The sequence below is a fragment of the Rhea americana genome, unplaced genomic scaffold, assembly GCF_003343005.1.
Source record: "Rhea americana isolate MKP2758 unplaced genomic scaffold, rheAme1 scaffold_324, whole genome shotgun sequence".
Taxonomy (NCBI): domain Eukaryota; kingdom Metazoa; phylum Chordata; class Aves; order Rheiformes; family Rheidae; genus Rhea; species Rhea americana.
The window spans coordinates 729,020-748,464 of NW_028186451.1; the positions used below are offsets into that span (position 1 = coordinate 729,020).

Here is a 19,445-nt window from a genome sequence, read left to right on the forward strand (position 1 = left end):
AAATTACTGCTCAGTTACTCAGATTTATTTGTCGGTTTGGGAGCTGATACTCAGCCATTAAAAAAAGGACTGAAACAATACATGTCAGCAACATTTGTTCCTAGTGAGATTACAGAAAGAGACCAGCATTCCCCCGGCATTATCTGAACACGGACGCACGTTATTTGCAAATTTTTATGTTACAAATGAAAAGCATCCACATTCTTTTCAATGAAAGTAGGCAGTATATATTTGCTTTCCCCTCCTCCAATATAAGTCATAGCTTATGTTCCATTTCTTCCAATGTCTGTAAAAAATCATTACTTGGTTAAAAAGACATGTCTCCGGAAGCATGGCTTTAGGAATTTCTACCATTTGCTTTATTAAAAAAAAAGGGGAGGGGGAAAAGAAAAAAAAAGAAAAGAAAAACCAACTTGACTTCAATGTGAGTTTGCTGATCAAAGAGAAATTGCTTCCAGGACTTTCGGAATGGGCTACCTCCCCAGAGTCCCCTTTAGCAATGTTTTCATCCTGGACCTTATACTGAATAGAAAAGGCAATGGCATTGCTTTGCTGAGCTTTTTAACTATTGCATTTGAATGGCTTGTCACGGAGACATAGAGATTCCTGATCCGGAAAAATATTAACGTTTCTTTTTCACATAAAATATCGTTTTTCTGCTTGGAAAGCATATGATGCTCTGCAGGTAGCATAGTCTATGTGACAACTCATCCAAATGACAACAATCAGTTTACGAAAAATGAAAATTTCATTTTCTTTATTATAATTCATAATGTATGATATATCCTCCTTTATCTTATCCTTTCTCCGCCTCATATTCTCCCACATGTGTCAACATCAAGTAATTTCTCTTCACTCAGCATTTTTATTTGAAAATGTTGGTTGGTTTTTCTTCACCTCCATTTAACACACTCATTTAGTCATGCAAAATTTCATTCAAAGTTTCAGGCTTCATTCCTTAGGGTACACCAGCATTGCTGACTGCCAAGGGCAGTGTTAAAATCAGAATAAATTTTGGTTATAGACATATATATATATACATTTTTATATATGTGTAAGAAAAGGAACCATGCTTTATACAGAAATCTTATTGATTATTATGTTTATTTTTCCCTTCCTCTGCCCCTTGAAAAAGTTGACACAGTGCAGAATCTTGTTTCAGACCAGGGAACTTCAATGAGCCCAAAGTTAAGGCCAATTAGAAATGGGGACAACTCAGCTTCTACAGGCTCAGAGTAACAAGTATTAGCAGTATCATTTTCAGAGGTACTGGCATAGATGTGGAATCCCTCAAAATCAGATTTGGAGGGAAAAAGAAGCTGGGACAGTAGCAAGTCACAACTTGTGCATCAGCTTAAGTCTGCATCCTAGATACCAGGTTTCTTTCTCTGACCTTCTTTCCTRGCGGTTGCTACTGCTTCCGTTTTCCCATCATATCTGATAGGCCAATGCAAACTACACAGGCCTCATCCCAGATGTCTTCCCTCTGCAGAAACTCCAGATATTCAGGCATTTACCTCTTTTATGAGCACATTCCTGCCCAACCCACACAAGTTTTGCCCTCTTTTTTCTCCAAATTAACCTAACACAATCCTCCCTCACATCACACCCTCCATCTTATATGATAAAGAGAAATACAAGGATTTTCAGAGGAAAAAAAAACACTGTAGAAATACTAAATATTGAAGGAACAGGCGGTATTTAAAAATTTACTTATATATTCTCTCTAAAAAGTGTAACAGCAACAGCAGCAATAATGAGAGTGCAACAGAGGAGCGGGAAAGGCCTAAGGGAAAATGGCAAATATACAGGAAAATGTAAATTTGGAGGAATCCCAGAGTTCAAGGGAAGACATCTGAACTAAGTCATTTATCAAGTTACTTGGATTTACAGTCTTCTCAGAGAAATGAAAAACAGCAAAAAACCTACCCACCTATTAGAAGAGAAAGACCGAAAATTAAAAGGATCAAAGGAATCAAAATATTTGTTCACATGCAGAAATTCAGAAGGACTGCTGTAAAAATGAAAAAATAAATATACTCATAATATAAGTGTACATTTATAACATAAAACACTGACCATTGGGAATGGAAACTAAAAAATGTCAGCTTTTAAAGGTGATTTGCTAGTATTGCTTTCTGGAAAGGGATAGGGAAATTAAAAATTAGAATCAAAAATTGAGAGAAATGCACAAACTGCTGAGCATAACCATACATTGTGGAGGGAGAACTGTCTATTCCAAGCACTGTATGTTCTTTATAGGATTTAACCTAAATCTTTGTTACAAGCACAAGTTGAAATTGCATGTGACAGGGATATGCAGCATAATCTAACAGCAAATTCAAGTTCAGCCTTTGAAGCCAAGATTTCACCTTTGAATTCCATGTGCCAATCTGACCTCTCACAGTTCTGTATCAGAAGATCTCCATTAATTTTCAAGAAACCATGGCTGCAAATCACATTGTTGTAAATGAAAACAAAATAATGTTCCTACACATGATCTCCCAAATCACACACTATTTATCTACTGCTGTACAGAGGAGGCCAGGTTACTTATTAACTATAGACCTTGAAGAGGAATAAGATGAAATGAAGGCAACAAAGGCAAGGGAAAAATATCAATCAAATCAAAATATAGGCTTACATGACTAAAACTAATACAGTATGTTCTGGAAATAATACAACACAAAGGGCACGTTATTACCACTATAAAACTCTCAAAAGGTGTTATTCATTTATCTAAAAATTAATGTCAGCTGCATAAAATCTACCTGTTTTCCCTCATCACCTCTGCTTCCTTTTCTTTAATAGATGCTGGAGACTCTTCAAAGTCATATGAGAAGAGGTGAAAAGGAGTATGTGGTACATAAGGTAATTTCTCTACTGTTGGAGATGCCTTTGGAGTAATGGATGCTGAAGAATTTTGGGAAGAGTTTAGCAAAACTGCTGCAGGTGAAGATGGTGATGAATGAACAGAATTATGATGGGAGACAGATGAATCAGGCACAGAAGAGGAGCTGCTGGAAGAGCTCTTTGCTCTAGAGCAGGGGAGAGACCTCTCGGCTGGAGAAATTGCACTTGAGATGTTTGAAGCCTCAGAGCACTGTGAAAGGTTCTCATTCGTAACCTCATGGGCGGCTGGGACCCCACTGCAGGAGGAAAATGTTGTGAGGAAGGGAAGAGAAAGGCAGAGAAAAACAAGAAAAGGAGAGATCAATAGACCATAGTGCTTGGGGAGAAAATAAAGGCTAGGAGAGTCAAGCAAACAAAAACTTAAATGTAGACAATCTTTTGGTTTTTTGTAAGTTTTTTTTTTTAAGTTAAAGATATAATTCTTTGTATCCTAGTATTCCCAGGATTCTTCTTAGGGTCAGAAAAAATGAGAAAAGGGAGGGATTCAGCCAAAAGTAATGGAAGTGATGTAATCCACAGACTTTCAGAACTCGGAGTCTGAATTTTGATTGGAATTGTATTTTCATGAACCTTTTCACAACCTTTTTCTGCATTATTTTCCTGTGGCCTGTTAGACTGGAAACATTGTCAGAGCAGCACAAAGCAATTTCAACACGCTGGATGATCTGGCACACAGAGCAGAGACCGCATTAAGACACTCTGCATGATAACTCCTGGAGGCCAGATATCTGATTACTACCCTCCCCAGAAAATTGATATTTTTATTAAAAACCCAGAAACACTCATCCACCAAAGATGAAAACGAAAAGTGTCCAATCAGCGTTGTTCTCTCAAAATTAAGGTTTAAAGTGATTTTTAAAAGCAACATCCTACCAAATTGTTTGCCTAGGTGTTGAGCTATTACTTTACCTCAGTGTCAGCATCCCATTCAATCTGTGTGCTGGTGTTAGATAGAGACCATTAGAGCTACCTTAGTACAATGGAAAACTTAGTACAATAGAAGACACACCTGCCGGGCTCTAATGTAGATAGATGCTGTTGAACTACAGAAGGAAGAACAGCAAGACAGGTGAAAAGCCACTGGATCTGCCCTCCTGGATTCCTGCTACCACTACCATCTTCAGCATAAGCACTGCATATGGGCTCTGGGCTGTGTCACTTGGCAGGTGGCTGGTTTGATTTTCCCGACCACCTATGCCCTCCACCTACACAGTGTGCAAGCAACTGGACCTTCACTGAGGAGTGAGGGTTTGCCACAGATTAAGCAACAAAAATATAAGTCACATAGGATATTATGAAGTTAATCGTTAGGTATATATACACCCAGCAGTCATCCTCACAACAGAAATGCATGGGGCAGACTGGAAACTGGAAACCTTCATCTATTTCACCAGCTGTGCATACGAGCAATCACTGAAGTGAAGCTAGATTACTCCTATCCTTCCTGATAGGATTTAAAATAAATGGCCAGAATACCAACCATTTTTGTTATATTACAGTGACAGTGAAAGGAGGTATTTAGGTAAGTCATCTGAGTATCACCCCACCACCTCAAACTGACTATTCTAAAAGAATGATGTCCTATAAGCACATTATGCACTTTATTTGGCTCCTAAACACTATGTTTCTTTTTTTCACAATAATTAGTATATTCATGTGATTTACTGTCTTAGCTTTGACATTTAAGCTTTGGGATTTGAGGAAATTATCACTTAATTTTGAAATTTCAGGCAACCTTTGGCTAGATTTGCAGACTGGAAGATATTAATAACAACAGTACAGTATTTTCTTTGGAATTTGCACATTAAACAGTTTCCTTTCTTCCTTCCATGCTGTATAGTGTCTGCATGAATGTGGTTGATTTAAAAAAAAAAAATCCAATCTCATTTGCCGAGTTGCAAAGCCAAACAATTTAACTTAAATCAAACGGCTGTCTGGAAGAAAGACCGTATTTCCTTCTTTCAAATTTATTACGATAAAGTTGCCAGATGCCAAATCCATATATACCTCTAAAGTAAGCGGAAAATTTTACATGAGAATATTGTTTTGATAGCTAGTTTGTTTATATCCATATRTACACACAGATGTGCATATATGTACAAAATGACACATCTATCAGCTTTGTTTCTGGGTAGTTCTCTCCTATTAAAAAAATGAACAAAATTGAAATAAATCAAAGGCAATATTCAAAAAAAGCGAATCTTCTCCGTATTGACCAATATTACTAATGAGGTTATAGTACAAAACCAGGGATAACAATAAAAACCTGAGAAATCAAGCAATAGCCTAACTCAGCAAAGCATTGTAATATTTCAGCATAGCTCTGACTAAAAAGATGGGCCTACGCCACGCTCCCAAAAAAGTTATACTCCTTGCTAAACGTTTTTATGATGTGTGTCTGTTACTCATTTTGTACCGAAGTAATCAAGAGTGAGTGACTGCAAACAGTTTTTTGTGCATTAAGCAGATATAATTAAATGTGTTGCCATTAGCACGCAAAATAGCAAAGCTTTTAGACTTGAAAAAATTTCCTGGAGGTGGCTTTAAAAGGAAAGCTGGGAATGTGAGTTAAAGGGGCTGGTGAGTTAATGCCTGGATTCGCAGAGCCAAGGAAAGGTGCAGGGATGACACTGAATCCTGGTACCTGGCTTCGACCTGCCTACAGGCCTCTTCCTCCCCCTCATCCTCAGTATTGGGCTCTGTAACTGGCTGTTCTTCTTCTTCTTCCTCAGACTCTTCCTCCTCTCTGAGGTCAAATCAAGGAAAGAGACACACAGTGGGATGAAAAGAGAGAAGGTGGAAGAGAAAATGATGTAAGTCACCAAAAAAAGAAACTCAGTGAAGCTAGAAATGGAGGACAACAAGGAGATGTGCAGCTGCGGCAGTATGCAAACAGCCCTCTACATCATCCTGGTAGGTATGCGTTGGCACAAGGAAGGCTAACAATACATGAATTTTACCATCTCCCTATTTAAAGTTTTTATTTTTAWTTTTTAAGACATTAAGACTCGTTACATCATTTTTTTCCAGAGCTCAGCTTTACTTTTGCTGCTTCACTACCTGCACAGATATTAATGGAAAGCATTCATGACAATACCAATGTTCAATTTATAAGGTATTAAGCTGTATCATTTGGCTTAACCAAGCTGGCACTGGACATTACACTTTTAAATTAACACAAATAAAACATTTCTGTTAAGGAACTGAACCAGAAAATAGAATGGAATGAAACATTAAGTTAGAAATAACAGAAAGACTAAACCCGTTCAGGACTATTTGCAAAYAGCATTATTTTAGTTATTGGATGCCAGTACATGAATTATTTAAGTAAAGAATCACAAGTATTCTCAAAGCAGGCTTTGGTTCAGTGGTCAGTCTGGTAGAAAAAAAAATTTAAGTAATGCATAAAGCCTCCATAACCTACAAACCACAAAAGCAAAAAGAGAACTATATTAAACAAACAAACAAAAAAAGGCTACATTGTTTGCCYCTGCTCCCTCCCATTTAGGCCTCTTCCTCCCCAAACCAATGGACTCATGGAAAATTTAGAAAATATTTTCTTTTTTGGACTTCTTTTTCAGTTGCATTTGATCCAGTTCTCAATTTGATTTAGTGATGAAAACAGAAAAAAAGCATACAAAGTTTGTAGCCCACTGGTATTCCATCCATTTTCTGAAAGCTGGTTTTCTTTCCTCTATTTTGAATGGGAAGTTCTGTGCATTTTTTTTCATTTAAAATTAGCATGTTTCCATCTCATAACAAAAAAGAATATTGATAATGTGAGATCACAGCACCATTGAGGGTTATACAAAGGGCTGATCCAAAGTTTCTTACATTTGCTTAAAGTTATGCAAGTTTAAACTATTAATAACCAGGAAGATGGCAACACCTGGACTTTTTCTAACACTCCAGCAAACATCCAAAAAGTAGAAGCTTTTAACCATTCCTAGCATATYATCATGACAGAGCTGTGTTAGTTGTAGCAGATCATCTCTCCATCCCCCACAAATATAACCTTTCTCTACAAACACATCTCTCAACTTCCACACATGCATACATTAGTATTTAAAAAAAAAAATCTGCCAGTCCTACAACAATCACCTGTGGGCAACAAAATGGGAAGCTCTGCAAGATCCTGGTTCTCCGATAAGAGCACAGCGCATCCTATACTGCTGATATGCTAATACGAATTGCTCAGTGGTCGCTCTGTTTTCAGCTCTCACCAGGAGGTTTCCAGATCAATGTCATCAAATTCCTCGCCCCCCTCAAACGTCCCCAAATGTCCAGAATCGTAACTGAAATACTCATTGGATATGATGGATATTATAAATCTCAGAGGATTCTTTGAGTATGTTTTTGTTCACCTAAGTGAAAGGCAGWAAGGATGGGAGTTTAAAGTGAACGTGTTGCAACTTTCTATGATAGGAGTTGAGCTGTGAACCATCAGCGTTACATTTGTACTGAATGGCAAGGGAAGCCAGGGAGACAGAAAAAGCATTCAAAACCAGAGAGGATGAGCTCACGGCAAGGATCACCTCAGAACACAGCACCATCAACTCCCGACGCTAACSTTGAGGGACATACCACGGGACGTTTGCCTTGAAATCTCGTCATCTGCTTTTAAAWCTTGTAATTATAAACCTGAATCTACAGTCTTCAGGTCTTGATGCTGAGGGTCTTATTTACCAGCAATGAAAGCTGTTCTCTTCTCCTTTTGTATTCATTATTYATTAGACTAGGTTATTTAACTGGTATCTAAAGTCCCAAACCTACTTTTACCCAATAGTCAATTTGCCTAGGAAAAAAAATGTTTGGAACTAAATATGGACTTAGTGGTCTAACTTTAGACATTCATTTCAGAAAATGCTGACCTTCTGTGTAAAAAGCATACAACAAGTGCAGCATACATTACTGGTGAGCTATAATCAACTAAAATACAGTACTCTGATTTYTACTGCTTTGCAAAGTATTACTCTAATCCATTATTGGGAAAATCTGATTCCCATAAAACTAGCTTTATTAGAAATAAGAAAACTTCCTAAATTAAGCCTACTTATGATTGGCTTTATAAAATTAGGATATATGAACAGTCCTGCACCAGCAAGCCCCCAAACTGCATCTCTCTCACCCGGGAAGGCCTAGTTTTCTTCAAAGACAAACAGAAAATCAAGCAGCCTTTAGAACTGCTATATAAATGGTCAGAGTAAAGCCAGTTTCTTGGATTATCAGTTCAAAAACATACCAGAAAACTGAGCTTTGATATCTCAGTTTCCAGGACCATCAATAAAACATTTTGCATAGGCACTACCATTTGCTTAAAAATGTGACTAAGGCAGAGATCACTCTGCAGAATGTACAGTCATACAAGATGACTAGGCTGCTCTCATGCTTAATGCAATTTAGCTTTTTAAATACATCCTTCTTTCAGGTAAGCTGTACAAAATATCTGTGTGTTCAAGGCTTAGCAATAAGATAGGGACTTAGCTTCACCTTGGAGTCAATTACTGGAACCGAAAAACATTTCCACATACAGACTACTCGGGGACCTGCAAGATTCTGGTTCCAGCCCTGTGGGTAGAGACACGCTTCATGAGAAACGTTCCAAACCCACTCCAAGAAACAGGGCTTAGACTGGGAGACAACATGTCCTATATGGAGCTGAAGGCAATGTTTAGCCCCATCCTCCTTCATGATGGGTGAGGACTATTCAGTGTGTCACGTGAAGGGAGTATGTCTGCATGCCACGATGTCCATCTACAATTTCATTTTGGGAAGCAAAACAGTCAAGAGACTGGATTCTCAGGGGTTATGGCTTGCTGGACTCTGAAGGAGCAGATCATTTAGAAGTCTGACGACTGGCTGAGGCCATAAAATACCACTCCTTGTGCTGAACAAAGCTGCGATTCTAGCAACAAATCCAATCACAGCACAGATTCTGACTGGAATATGAGCAATAGCCCCTGCCTTTGTATATTTTTTGAGTATATCATATTTCAAATAAACTAGGCATGTAGAGCAATCCTCTGCAGCACATTTGTACAGTGTATAATCAGACATTAACACATCCATAACAGATAGTTTCAAAGTTGAATGTTTTGGAGGAAGTACATTTATTCTTGATTATCGCACATATTTTTGAACTGTAATAATAAAAAGAAAATGGAATCAGCTAGGTGGACACTAAGAAGCGAGCACAGGTACTCATACATACATCTGCGGAGCTCTTAAGTACAAAACAGAGGTGTTGCATGTGTGCTGGAGCATCCGACTTGGCAGACAGGCAGCTCCAAGGCTGCTAGCAAACAGCTGTGCCTGTTACACAAGAGACAGATGCTGAGATTCAAGATGAACAGAATTACAAAAAGGTTTTTTTTTTAAAAAAAAAAAAAAAAATCTCACCAGAAAAGCAAATCTATGTGGTCACACGACTCACTCACTGCTCTGACAGAGGGTGGAAGTTAACTGAAGTTTTCACTTCCCTACAGATATCTGGCAGCACTCTACTGGCCATCTTCAAACTCTAACTGGAAGCTTAATTTTAGAGATTCCAGATAATTCTCATACTGGGCCAAAGACTCTTTCCTCAAATCTCCTTAATTTCCAAATCACAAGGCTAGAAGAAGATTTTCTTTGACTGGAAAACTCTCTTTCTCTGTTAATCTTAACCCTAGGAGGACAGTACGCATCAGGCACTGAGCTGGGAAGAGGCAGAGGAAAGAGCTGGTTCTCTGCGGGTCCGTTGCGGAGATGCCTGGTGCTGTACAAAGGCCAGCACAGTCCCCAGTCTGTGGGAGCCACCCTTTCACGGGCAATTCGCAGAGTAGAAATAAATGATACGCTTAAGAGAGATCCTCAAGGGCCTTTCCAGCAACTAAACTTGCAGTTGCAGACCTCTGGACTATGCACCGAAAGCAGATCAGAATCAAGTCAGAGAAGAGAGGTAAGTAAGCTCACTGTCAGGAGAGCTGCTGAACCCCGTGGGCTACCTTTTCAACAAAAGCAATGACAGTGGCTCTCTGATTAGAAAATAGATATTCCACCCATGGTGCGGGGGGGAGACGGGACAAAAGCCATCTATCTACTAGATAAATCTTTCTCAAAATGTAAAGAAAGAGAATTTTCACTCAAAGATTTAATAAAACAGGAAAACACCAAATAAAGGGATGCCATTATAATAAATTTAAGACTGTCAGTCAGACAGATGCTCAAACAGAACAGCAGGCACGTTTGCGAATTCATCTGGATCCTTCAGGAGTTGGTTTATTTTTGTGGGAAATGAAGAAGGGATGACATGGCAAAACTCATTTTCTCTCCTACATATACACAAAGATCTGGTGCCAATGCAATAGTAGCATTAGATTAAGAAAAATGATTCACAGAGAGCTTTTCAATTAAACTAGGTTGCAGAAGTCAGCATGTTTTTCAGTAGCACTGAGCAACTTATCTTGTTTAGCAAAAGGCAAATATTTATCCTGGAGCGGGGAGGGAGGGCTTCAGCTAATGCTGAAGGGTCTGCTATATTCAACTAACACTAAAGCCATCACTGGGTTACTCCTGTTCGATGATGAAAGCAGCAGATTAGAAACATTTAAACAAAAGCTTTGAAACAGAAAGAACCGGTTTTAGAACCACCAATGTGTTTATTTTCATCTTGAAAATGGATTACCACTACCTACCTAGAAAACAAAACACTCAAGCCTTTAAAAAGCGCATCATCAGTAACAGCAGCTGAACAAACACGTAAGGTACGGTTGCTGCTCATTTGTTTCAGTGGGAAGAAACCAAAGTTTGACATGGAAACATTTATAGCCCTTTAAAATATGTGCATGTTTAAGAGGACTATAAAAGTGCAGTTTATGGATAGAGAATCGTCAAAGCATCAAAATGAAATCTAGGCTAAGGCTTTAAAWTGGAAGGATGACCTTTTCTCTTTTTTTAATTAAAAAATATAAAGAACACCTATCAAGTCTGTTCTGTTGATACTAAATAGCTGCTCCAGATTACAGAGACATAAACAACGGATTTCTAGATTGGTGAAAGAAAATAAGCATCTACAAGCTTATTTGAATGCAGGGGCAAGGTCCATAAGGTGCTAATACTCAAAGACACGTAGCAGCCCTGACATTTAGTACTTTTTCACAAAAGCACAAAAAAGTATATTCCTTTGTGAAAAACTATTTACACAATCGGCGAGCCCTCTCTAACCAATCTCTGAGAATTAGAAGTCACATCTGCTAAAATAAACCAGCACAAGTAAATGCAGCCACAGCTAGAAGAGATGATTTTAAATACAGGGCATTATAACACCCTGAGGACAGTGACTCTTGACTACACAAGAAACCAAAGCACCACAAAGTGCGACCCATCTCGAAGGTCCCGAGAGCTGAACAGCGCATACAAGGTTATCGAGTTACTGTCCACTTCAGCCTCCCAAAAATTATTCCCTTGACAGTGTTTCAACGAATGTGGTTTGAAAAAATTCAAACTCTCTTTGTTCTAACTTGCAGCCAAAGCACAAGGCTTTCTCTCTTCTCCCTCTCGCTCCTCCCCCCAAAAGCCCCAAAGATATATCTAATAGAAAAAATCAAAGGTAAAAAGACAAAGTCAGAAAATAGGCATGAGTACAAAATCAGATTTTACTCTACTTCATATCTGGGGAAATTTTTAAAGTACCAGATATGCTTTAAATCAGTGTAATTCAGAAGGGCTACTAATGCCTAATCCTAATAGCTATTCAGAAAAGTACTAATGTCTGAATATAAAGTGACCGCAAAGAGAACGGTCTTGCCATAACATCACTACAAATGTTTTGGTTTGCACATGCAGTGCACATACAACTTAATGAGACAAGAGCGAATTAAACGATCTCCCCTTGGTATCTGATTCTGCAGGGCTCATCTAACTTTTACTAAAGTCTTACTAAATGTTTCTTTTAATTTTGCAGCTTATTAGACAAGGCCCAAAGTTTAACTTCTGAGTCCCTCTAGATCACGCACAGAGTGAAATACAATGAAATTCCCAAGAAAAGCAATGGACTGCCATGACCAAAGGGGCTGTTAAGCTATGAAGTGACCCAGCAAAGAAGTGGGGAACCGCAAAGCTACCGGGCATTACTCCATCTTTCTGAAAATCAACATATGTGCAGTTAATTACTAATGAGGAAAACCTTTTTTCTCACTAATTAAGACAAGTGCTTTTCAATATAGTTTCTTTAAATTACTTTCATTTAAACTTTGACTGCCTTCCAGAAGAGGAGCTACTGACTAGGACTACAGGCCATATTCAGTGAAATAAGATGACCATTAGCTATTCCTACAATATTACTTTGACCAAAATAGTACTGTTGATTTCAAGATGTTTACATTACTTTCAAGGATTTTTTTTTCCATTCAAACATCTGATCTGTTTTCCCTCTTGCACAGCACTTGGAAAGCTGCTTCTCTGAACTCCTTACAGGTGAACAAATAGAAGATGAAAAATGTTCCATCAAGGAGAGATCTTTATAAGTCATGGTGGATGTAATTTTATTTTCTTTTGCAATGGCTTGCCATCGTCCTCAATTTATGAGTGAAATTCCACTTTCATAGGTTAGACAGTGCAATTCATAACCGAATTCCTAAGCCCCTGTAAAACAAACAAATGCCTCTTCTGCTGCTGCTTCTTTTCCCTTCTGCTGCTGCTTCCCTTCTTCTATCCTACATTGACAGAACATAATTCGACTAGTCTTTCATGCAGGAGTCCACACCAAAAACCACAAGTCGAAAGAAGATGAAAACACAAGAGATTATATGGGTAGTAACTGATTTACAAAGCTCCAAAATGTGGCCTTCTGCATAGAAAAGAGACTAAGATAGCTAATTAAGAAATAAAATATCCTGCTAGCTGTCCTACATAAAGGAAATATTTTTCACAAAAAAGTTGAGAAAATCACAAATAACAGAAAGCATGTTTTTTGTGCTTGCACATTATGTTGCTCATTATCTTCAAGTTATTATTATTTTCTTATCCCTAAAACATGATCAGTGAAAAATCTTCCCACCTAAAGGACATCTAGGTAATACTGCCACATTTTTTTCATTGCTGCACTTGTTTTATACAGGACACACAAGGGCAAAGGGAGAGAAGGCAGAGGCTTGCTTAAGACATTGGCAGGGCCGAGCAAGGACTTCAGGAATCCCAGGTCTCTGATCACTCAACAGTATTGCTGTCTTTACAACTGTATGAGCAGAGGAGGTAAAGAAACAGAATCATGATGTACAGAGACTTTAGGAGTAATAAATACTGGAAATATATACAGAAAGAGAGAACAAATGGTGATTTTGGAGCTTGGAACTGCATGTTGGTTGACACTTTAAGGTCACTCCTATTGCCCCCTACTTCAAAGGGAGGGTTCTGGTAATGGCAACCTGCCAAAATGTTGTCTTTTTTCCTCTCATCACATCATATGTGTAGAAATCTTTCCCAGCTTTGGAGGATCATGTTTACAAATGTTGAAAACACACCTTGGAGGTAAAGTCTCTAAGACCCATAGTACACTGGATTAGATACCAGCCTGGGCCTCAGGAGATAAGAATTTGAATCCTGCTTTGCTGTTACATTTTCTCAGATAGTTCAGCAAAGTGAAATATTTAAATATTTTAAAACTAATTAAGCTAAGTCACACTGAGTTTTCATTTGCCATGCAGCCATAACCATGGTTGAGTCACTGTTTTTTTCTTTCTTTCTTCCTGACATTCAAGCAGGGAAAATCTATCCATTGCTTTTACTGCAAAGTCTAGTGCTGACAACTGGACTCTGCATGTTTCCTGAGTATAAAACATTTCCTTTCAGCAAGTCCACAGTGAACAGTACTCTCACTACAAAACCAGAGGTTTCTAGTGAAGTATTTTAATTCAGATAAAAATTGCTGGTATAAAACTCAAACAATAATAGGACCAGTACATGAGACATTCATCAAATTGTAATAAATAAATAAATAAATCAAGGCAKTAATGGTCAGTACCTATCTATGCATAAAAACAATCTTCTGTTTATGGATGGACGTGAAAGAAAACATCTCTTAACCTGTTTCATGTCTTCTCCTCCTCCAGTGCATTCCTCCCAGGTCATTCCAAGATTTTCTTACAAGCTGTTAAGATCACATAATATTTTATTTTTATTCACCCTCCTTCTAAATTTGCTTGACTTCATGCTTCAGATCAACCCTACCTGCAATATGGCAAATAAGAGAAACAAATGTGCCCACTCTGCCCAAATCTAAAATAGCAGAACCTGAACAGGTTAGGTCTCCCTACTCCGCAGTTTCATACCTATCTGTATTCATATTACAGACAGTAATTCTAGGAGACACAAGATGTACCCATCCTAAACTAAAACAAAGAAACAAACAAACCACCACCACTGTAACTAGCCTTTCAATTTATAGCTGTAATTTTTTACAGAACCAAAACATTTCCCTCATTACAGTGAAAAATCATTAGAACTTTAGACATCATGACAAAAAACTAGAATTTTGCCTTGCTAAATGCTGGAGAAAATCAAAGATTAGTTATGGTTTAGGATGTCTGAAAACATGGAAATCATTAACACTCCCCTCTCCCCAAACTTAGAAGTATCAGCTGTATTTTGGACAAACTACCCCTGCAGGCCTGGCTCTACATGAAGCAAATTCAATTATCAGTTAATGGGGCACAATAGCCAAACCGAGGTCTATGCAGTTAGACAGAAATGCAACAAGAATCCCAAGTTAAGCAGCAAAAAGTTCCTAGCATCAGAGGCTCAGCTATGTTCAYTGTTCTCTGGTAAAACCAAAATATATCTGGTCATGATCTCTTCCTGAATCTTAGCAGTCCTCAAGCATCAGAAGCATGTCTTCTGTAATAAACAGTTCCTTATGACTTCTCAGCACAGCCTAGCCTTTATTTTTTTCCAAAATTTTCCAAACAATTTTCAGAAACTTGTTAGAACTTTAAAGGCTGCTAAAGCCCCTCAGACTCTGTGCACTTAGCTCAGCTGTGCTCTTTCCAATTAGACAGAGATTTGCAGGAGACTTGGGAATACCTGGTGCTACTCTTCACTAGAGGAAACATTGTAAGAACCTTCCAGACAGAACCCTAAAAAAAAGCCCAACTCAGTACTTCTAGTGAGTTTTTAACTCCACAATTCCTTTGTAATAATTTAGCATCCCTCTAAAGACTTTATGGGGCAAATGGCACCCTGTTTCCTAGGCCTTTCCTTAGGATCTAGTTTAAAAACAATGTATATTTCATTGTAGGTACATAATTCCCTGTTTGGTCTTCAGCATCTCCCGTTTCATCTTAAAGGACGCTTCTCCTGAAGGCCAAGTTTCTTCAGAATAAAAAATCTGGAAGCCTCAGGTGACTCTCGGCAGTCACTCCTTCTTACGCTTTTTTATCCTTAGGCTCTAAAGATACTTTGTTAAATCCAGTTTCCSTTGCTAAAAGATGACACAGACTCTACTCTGAGAGGCCTCTTTGATGCCAGTTAGCTCTTCTGCATGCTAGGCTTCAAATATATCAATACCAACAAGAATGTCCTAATGAAGGGTTGCTTATCTCCACATGAACATGTCTAGTGATTAACCCGAGTAATTATTTTGYATGGTTTTTGATTATATAAAGCAAATTAGAGCTAGAAAAAATAGTAAAAATGAAGACTAAAAAGGGAGTCTGGTAAAGTGAGGTAACTATCTATTCCTGGTTATACACAACTTTATAAACCTCAGATTATGTGAATACAATTAATACGCAAATCCCTCTACAAAACTTGGACAGACCACCTCACTGAAAACAGCAATAAAAGCTGTCAAGGTAAATCTACTAGATGCTTCCCTGGGTATGTTTGCTAAGGCCGGCTGGCACAATTCAGGCAGGACACTCCGGGAGAGAGAAGGGGAATGTTCTTGGTGCAATACTGATCAAAGGGAAACACGCAGTCAAATGGGAAACAGATTCACTTGGAAAGCTGGGAGTAGTAGTTGTTTCTGGTTCACTGCCGTGTACGTGCAGGGCCCTTGCAGAGCACCTGTTCCATTAAGACCCAAGAATTTCCCAACTCCTTGCCTTCTGCTGTCTCCAACTAGCCATAATGAGGACCAAAAGAATGACAGCAATTGCTTTGTTAACACCAGAAATCACTGCTTACAACAAAAACACCAATGCAGTGCCAGCTCCACTTCTCACATTTTTCCCTGACTCTATCCATTGTGTGACTGGAAAAAAAGGTAGCTTTAAAAAAGTTTAAAAGTCTACCATTTAAGAAACAGAATGCTGGACCAAAAATTGAGAGCACTAGATTTGAACCAAGGCAGAAAATCTTAGGAGGTATCCAGAGCAAAGTATTTAAAGTGCCATAGGTTAACAAGACTGAAAKTGCTCCCAGGTTTTCTGGCCTCAATGCAATTATGGCAAAGAAAGAAATTTTCAGCAAAGCTAATCTGGTGGTGGCCAGGAATGGCAAGGTATATCATTTAGAAGTATGCTGCAGCAGCTACATATCCTTAAACCAATCATTAGCTTTCCTTATTTAGTAGTCGTTATCAATTAATTATTCAATTATATAATTAATTGATAATTTGATTAATAAATAATAAGTAATTATTATTTATTCTGTAACAAACACATTAGGCTGGGCCTCACTCTCCATGGAAACTATTTTAACACAAAGCAGATTTTGGTCTTTATTTGTTTTGAGCCACAAGCAAAAAAGCAATATACATTTACTTTGGAGGCAGGTTGCCAAATGGATGAAAAGGGCCTGCAAGTTTTACTTTTGGTTGCCCTAAGCATTTATGGTCAACTTTTCCCAGCTCAAAAGCCAAAGTCTGCTCTCAATTAGCCTGGTGTAAATCAGAGCAACTCCATTGACTTCAGACAGCTTTTCTGGATACAGAGCATTGTGAGACAGAACAGGATTTGGCCAATATTGTCTTTTTTTTTGCTTTACCAGCATCAAGGATAGTTCTCTTTTTGGAAGACTTATCGGTTGAAACAAAGCAGATGACTGTGGACAACCTGTTTGATGTGGTAAACAAAAGCAAAGCAACTGCCAAAACAGCTGACGGAGTTAGAAAGAAAAGAAACATGAACACTGTGGGAAGGAGAATGCTGAGGAAGAACTTGAACCTTCCACTGATTTTGGTAGCAAAGTCCAAAAATAACCAAGAATATTGCCTAAAAGAAAATTCAGCATGGTGTAAGAATGTCATTTTAATCTCTAGTCACATCCATCAGAAGTAATTCCACCAAACTTGATGGCATTAATGAACTGTAAAACCAGACAGAAATTTGCAATCGCACACAAAGCGGAGAGATACCAGCAGGAGTGACACAGTAAAATTAGCATGAATACTGTTACTCAYTCTTCCCATTGGTAAAGAATATGTAGTGAAGGAGTCTCCAATTAAAGAGACTGGCACTCTTTTATTCAGAATATTTTCCAACTAAATACAGCAGACCAAAACTTATTGCAGACTTTGTCCCTTCCTTGGGAAGGAACTAACAAGAAAGTCAAATCTGCATGAATAGAAGCCATGAAGCTTTCTCTTCAATTGCTTTTGCTCCYAGTTTAATTATCAAGTGTAGAGCTACTATTTTATTCACCTGTAGTATTTCATTGAAAGTTGAGAGAGTGACTGGAATTTGATAAAGCAGGAGAGCTGGTTCCTTTACCTACCACAACTATAGATTTGGCTAGAGGATGTGATTAAAAATTGTGAAGGACAGAATCAGAACCACCTTTTCTAAAATGTTTATTAACCAGCAACCCAGCGGGACTTTCAGAAGAGCCATTGCGGATAGGCAACTTGCCTCCTGTTGTGGCAATATTGAAAATTTCATTCAGCATACAACCTGCATCTTTGGGCACCAAAACAAATTTTGTGGTCCCTCATGAATGGTGTGTGTGGGGGGGGGAAGATCACTGATTTGCTAGCTACAAGTAATGCTTCTCATCTTTAGTTAGGGAGCAGAAAAGGATTTTTATTTATCCAATACTCTCCTTAAATGTCAATTTTATATACATTCATAACCAGTGCCTCTTTCCTTACAGAGCCGCTTTTCCTTACTAAAAATCAGCTGAAACAAATCACAAAAAATTATCAAAGAATTRCTGCAAAATAAATCAGATAAGCAAACATTAATAATGAGAAAATATACTGGTAAGAGTTGGTGTCCCATATGACTTGTATTTGTTTGCAACAACAGAATCAACAATATTTGTGGAGTTGAAGCATTCCCCTTTTTCTAAATCAAACTCACCACATCAACACATCAATGTTTGCTGCACATCCATCAATACAGACTCCCAGTCCCGTTAGTAAGCCAGAGAAAGGAGGCCAGAATCATGCAAGAGGCACTCCATGCAGAGCAGCTGAAGCCCCAGCTGTACTCACACCGAAGCCGCCCCAAACTCAGCCTCAAATGCACTGTCATCCTCGTCACCAGCCTGCAAGACCGTGGGGCGCTCAGCTGCCAGCTCACTACAGATCCGGCCAACAGAAGGTGATGGAAAACAAGCATGAATGTGTTGCCAAATGCAAAAATAAGCCTTTATGTCGTATACAATACTCATCTACTGTTTAAATTATCCAGAGTCTTATATTTTCATATTGCCTGAAGCCATTCAACTTTAGTCAATTCGGTTTGCTCTGCAAAATGGGCTGCTTTCCATTAAAATGTGGAATTATAAGGCTCTTAGCTTATATCCAGTGTTACACAACAGAAATCCTCAAAAAACTTCCCAAATATTATGATCAATACAGGAAATGTTCTTCATGGAGCATGCTTTGATTTTGCAAATTGCATCTCTGAGCCACCAGATGAGAGACATCTGGTCAGCTTTAGCTACCTGTAGCATACACATCTACATCTGAGCTAATCAGCCAGACTCCCTTCATCGTCAACTGAGAGGAAGAGCCAGTTTCAGTGCATGATTCATCTTAGATGAAATTTCAGGCATGTAGAATACATTAGATAACTGAAGGTCTAGAAAAGGAGGTCCTTTCTATTCTCCACTGACTTCAAAGGAAGGCAAGATGATCAGACGTTTAACTTGGGTAAAATTAATTCCAGCTCTCTTGTGTGGTATTCAGACATGCTGAGGAGCTGCAGCTCCCATTTTTCCTAAATCACACACAGTCCAAGCCAACAATAATGATACTGGCTATACAGTGTTGCAGACTGCTTCTCAAGTAGTCATTATTCTCTCTCTTACATTAATTATAAAACACCAGATATGTTCACTACTACAATGTAGCCTCAAAGGAAAACTTTTATCCTGGAATAATAATTACAGAGAAGAAAGAAAAACAAGAAAAGAATTAATGTAACATATACAGAASAAATAAATTCACATTAATATGACTGCAGTCTTGCTACAACCTTCTATTATGTTGGTATTTTGAATATAAAATCTGTCAATAGATTAAATTAACCTTGGTTAATTTAATTTAATCCCACCCTGAATGTTCTGCCTCATGTGATTTGGTTTCATTGGGGTAGATGGTGCCGAAG

The 19,445-nt window shown here is 38.3% G+C and overlaps 1 protein-coding gene across 1 annotated transcript in view; it reads right to left on the reverse strand.

The window, feature by feature from the left end:
- FHOD3 (formin homology 2 domain containing 3) overlaps positions 1–19,445 on the reverse strand; it is a 132,756-nt gene that overhangs the window by 97,075 nt on the left and 16,236 nt on the right. The window contains exons 6-8 of the mRNA XM_085310716.1: positions 18,326–18,412; positions 5,558–5,659; positions 2,772–3,149 (exon numbers count right to left, since the gene is read on the reverse strand). Of these exons, the coding sequence (XP_085166842.1) occupies positions 2,772–3,149; positions 5,558–5,659; positions 18,326–18,412 (567 nt within the window). The remainder of the gene's footprint in view (positions 1–2,771; positions 3,150–5,557; positions 5,660–18,325; positions 18,413–19,445) is intronic.